At 49.8% G+C, this 4259-nt stretch overlaps 1 protein-coding gene across 1 annotated transcript; it reads right to left on the bottom strand.

Annotated features, from left to right (window-relative positions):
• Positions 1-2144: 2144 nt before the first annotated feature.
• PtA15_5A607 (uncharacterized protein) lies at positions 2145-4000 on the bottom strand (the record flags this gene model as incomplete). Its single annotated transcript, XM_053169386.1, has 5 exons — positions 2145-2990; positions 3056-3283; positions 3353-3574; positions 3654-3732; positions 3834-4000. 5 exons carry the CDS (start codon positions 3998-4000, stop codon positions 2145-2147), a joined length of 1542 nt encoding a protein of 513 aa, XP_053020588.1.
• Positions 4001-4259: the final 259 nt, after the last annotated feature.

Genomic DNA, 4259 nt, shown 5'->3' with positions numbered 1-4259 from the left:
AAACGTTCACAATGCCAGACGCCTTGTCCAGACGTCCAATAAGCGACGAAGAGGAAGAATTCTACAATGATACGGAAGACTTTGACGAGGAAGAACCCCTAATCAAAGCCTGCTCATGGTATAACATAATTTCAGCCTCAACGGAACTATTGGAGTGGGAGACTTCTGGTTTCTGGACAGACCTCAAATATTATCTACAAACACTGCAGAGACCTTGTTCTATGGATCTGGAGGACTTTCAGAAACTTAAACGAAAATCGGTTAACTATTTTATCCAGAATGGACGACTCATGAGAAGACATTCACCCATGCCACAACTAGTGATCTCCAAGATATCCTACCAGAGCAAGTTATTACGAATGGTTCACGAAGATCTAGGACACCGGGGACTTGAGGAAACATACCAGCGATTAGTCTGCCGATTTTGGTGGCCAAGTTTGAAGAAAAAAGTCAAATTATGGGTACATAGCTGCGAACCTTGTCAAAAGAGGGACCCATTAGTTCCACGAGAAATACGGCACCCCACAGGAGAGAGTAGCTTATTCGGACGAGTAGCTTTGGACGTCTGTCATATCAAAGCTGGACGGTACAAGTACTTGCTAGTAGCACGGGATGATTTGTCTGGATGGGTTGAAGCAGCTCCTCTGGTGAAACTGACAGCCGCAACTATTGGAAAATTTCTCCTTGAAGAATGGGTCTATTGATATGGCGTAATCAAAGCGGTGACGGCAGACAATGGACCGGAATTCAAGAATGAATTCATCAAAGCAGTCGAAAAGATTGGAGCAGTATTTAGGCCTCCTACACCTTATTATCCTGAAGCCAATGGTATGATTGAAAGAGGACACCGACCCATTAAAGACACCCTAATCAAGATGTGTGGCGAATCTGGTGGGAAATGGAGGGAATATCTGCCTTTAGTACTCTTTGCTGACAGAATTTCGACAAAACGCACAACGGGATATTCACCTTACGAGCTGGTGTTCGGCCAGAAAGCGGTTCTCCCGGTTGACTTGGAAATGGACACTTATCTGGGGATTGATTGGACTGAAGTCAGCACCACGGAACAACTCTTGGAGGCAAGGACTATGCAACTGGAACGTCGAGAAGAAATTCTAGGGATAGCTCACGAAAAGTTGATGAAGGTCAGAAATTCATCTGTTCGATACTGGGATCGACGAATGGCAGCAAGACTTCGGAAGCCGTTAGATCCAGGAGAACTAGTTTTGGTCTACAACAAAAGCCTGGAGGATCAGTGGGGAAAGTTGTTTGCAAATCGATGGAACGGACCTTTTCGGATCAAGCAACAACTACCCAAGGGTTCCTATATCTTGGAAGAATTGGATGGGACTGAACTCAAGAGGGCTTATGCAGCTTCACATATCAAACGGTTTTACCCTTGAGGACGTGAACTAGCAGACATTCAGGAGGATGAGGATCCATCTCAGCCGGAGCCTGCAGACGACGAAATGGAGGAAGTATCTGGCAACAGTTCGGATGGTGGATCATCAGATGGCTCTGACTGAGCTGGATCACACCTACCAGGGTTGTTGTTTAAGTTGGGGGAGGAAAAAAGACCTGCTCCTGACAAAGTCACTCTTTAAATAATTTCAATTGTCAGTTCAGTGGATATCAGGACCATCTTTTCAAACCAAAGCAAAAACTCAACATAAAACAACAACAAAAAAAAAAAAAAAAAAAAAAAAAAACCTCACACAGCTTCTATACTGTTCCTTCTTCTCCATTTCTCTTATCTTTTTTCTCTCTCTTTCTCTCTCAGTGGTATGCTTACAGGGAAGGTTGGGGACAACCTGTTTAAGTTGGGGGAGGGGGGTCTGGGATGGATTAATTTCAAAAATGAAAAGAACAAAAGACAACAATAAAATAAAAATAACTAATCATCTTTATCCTTAGGGTTCTGGGGGTTTTACAATTTTTTTTTTTGAGTTTTTTAGGATTATCTATCGATTTTTTTTTGAGAAGGATACATTTTACCCCGGGTACTCTGGACAAAAGATTAGTAACAACAAAAAACTAGGAAAGAAACAAGCCAGAGGATCAGTATTGTGGGTGTAAGCAGGTGTAAAAAGAGGAGGAAACTCACAAAGGAACTAGTCATCGTAGCCAGCTTGACGCATGGTAGATCAAAACTCTTTGGATACAACCTGGAAGATGTGAACTCGCTGGATTCGACCGTTGACGACCTCGTTGGGAATCTGCTGGCAGTAGGGTACGAAGGCTCGAGCAAAAGTGTGATAGAGCCTAGTATAGGCCTCGGAGTCGATTGCGAAACGAGCACGATGCTCGATAGCTAAGGGACGATGGGGCTCCAGGAGAGCTTGGACTTGGAGGTCGCTTAAGAAGGGGTAATCCTCGATCGGGGGTTGACCAATGATGGAGGGGGTGGAAGCACGAGAAATGCTACTCATGCTGACGTCGTCCGCCAGATCAGTCTCAGTGACACCATCGGCATCGGCCTCACCATCGGCATCACCATTGGCATCATCAACGCCGTCGGCATCGGCACCACCTTCAGGATCAACGGCATCAACCTCGATGGGTTGATGACCGTTGGGCTCGTTACCAGTAGGCGCGGGCTGGTTAAGCCAGTCGGGTAAGGTGGTCCACGTATCATCCCACTCAGGGGGTGGAGGGACCTGTTCAGGAGGTGCAGAAAGTAATGAGCGGCCGGGTAAGAAGCAGGTGATAGAGTAAGGAGAAGGACGTACACCACCCGACCACTCAATAAGGAGGTCCATCCCATCATCGGCGCGATCGGTCTCGGCAGTAGCTTCCCCGGATTGAGATGAGCCTGACGCACCCGAACCCTGGGAACGATCCCCATACTCGGCCGAGGAATGAGACCCGTACTCGGACGAATCTGCGATCAAGTTTCGACAGCTGATAGCCGGCGAAGTGAGGTTGCTGGGACGAGGAGCAGCCAGTACCAGCCACTCGTCGCCTATGACAACTTGGTTGGATACTAAGAACTGTGTGGCGAAGATCGGTGGTCAGGAACTCGCATGGAAAAAAGGGAAGAGAAAGATTGACTCACTGGATTGTCGGCTTCGTCGGAAGCGGGTCGATAAACGGGCGAGTTGGGATGCGATCTCTCACCCGGGAGGCGAGGTTGGTATACTGGAGACGCCTGGCCGGGACTGGCTGCATCCGCACCCTGAAAGCGGGGGTGGAGGCCCACCAACCCGGGGGGAACCCGCGACGGGGAGGGCGACGGGGTCCGGAGTTCGGACGGGGAATCCGGACGATCACTGGATGCGATAATCTGAAGTAACCGAAGAATGGAGTCAGTATCGGATCGGATAGCTTACAGCGGTCCGGATATACAACTCACCGAAGCCACTTGGGCCATCGCCGATCCGGCAACAACAAAAGGCCGATGATCCGGAGAAGCCGGGCCATCAGCTGAGCGATTGACTCGGGTTCGAGGTCGATTGGGGCGGTTGAACGCTTCCAAACGCTGGCGGGACCATTGGAACCATGAAGGACGAATCACCCCGCCTCTGTACATAGGCCCGTCCATGATAAGGATAGGGTTGTGTACAGAGGAACCTGGCTAGTAGCAGAACAACCAACACGGGTCAGCAGTGCGACAGGACGGCAAGCTACTGGTATGAGGAACAAAATGGACGCACTCGAGTTGAAGCGCTAGCAGAGGCCCCGCGGGCTCGTAACGGGTAAGGGGACGGGGAAAAGTAGGTACGATAGTAGGGTCTGTTGGACATGGTAGCAGACGAAAGTAATAAGCCTAGAAAAGTAGTACTGGGGAGGATGATGAGGTGGGAGGAGGCGAGGGGAACCTTTTTTATACTCACCTCGGATTCTGTGAGGACTCATAGGGACTTAAGGACCCGTAGTCCTTTTGCCCCATGCGCGGGCTCTGAACGGAGGCCACAGACCATTGGTAACTAGAGGTTGGATCGTTCGACTCGACCGAATAGGAACCCCAGATAGAGTCGAGCCGGACGGCGTGCGGGGCCATCTCTCCCTCCGGAACGATACGTACTCGAACCCACGGCCAGGTCTTGAGAAGCCGGCTGTTGTAGGAAGCGGAAAGAATGCGGCAATTAGTCTTACCGTCTTAGGGCCGGCCGCTATGAGATCGCCGGCTGGAAACCAACCTTGCCGGCGAAGGCAGCCCAATCAGAAACCCCGAAGACCTGTCAGATTCGGTGATGCGAGTGGGGCTGGTAATAAATCTGACGGCTGCATCAGCCAACGTAACGGCCACTCAGCTGTCG

Source organism: Puccinia triticina, chromosome 5A (assembly GCF_026914185.1).
Source record: "Puccinia triticina chromosome 5A, complete sequence".
In the NCBI taxonomy this organism is placed as follows: Eukaryota; Fungi; Basidiomycota; class Pucciniomycetes; order Pucciniales; family Pucciniaceae; genus Puccinia; species Puccinia triticina.
Note: the sequence above shows the minus strand (reverse complement) of the source record. Positions and strands in the feature narration are given on the sequence as shown.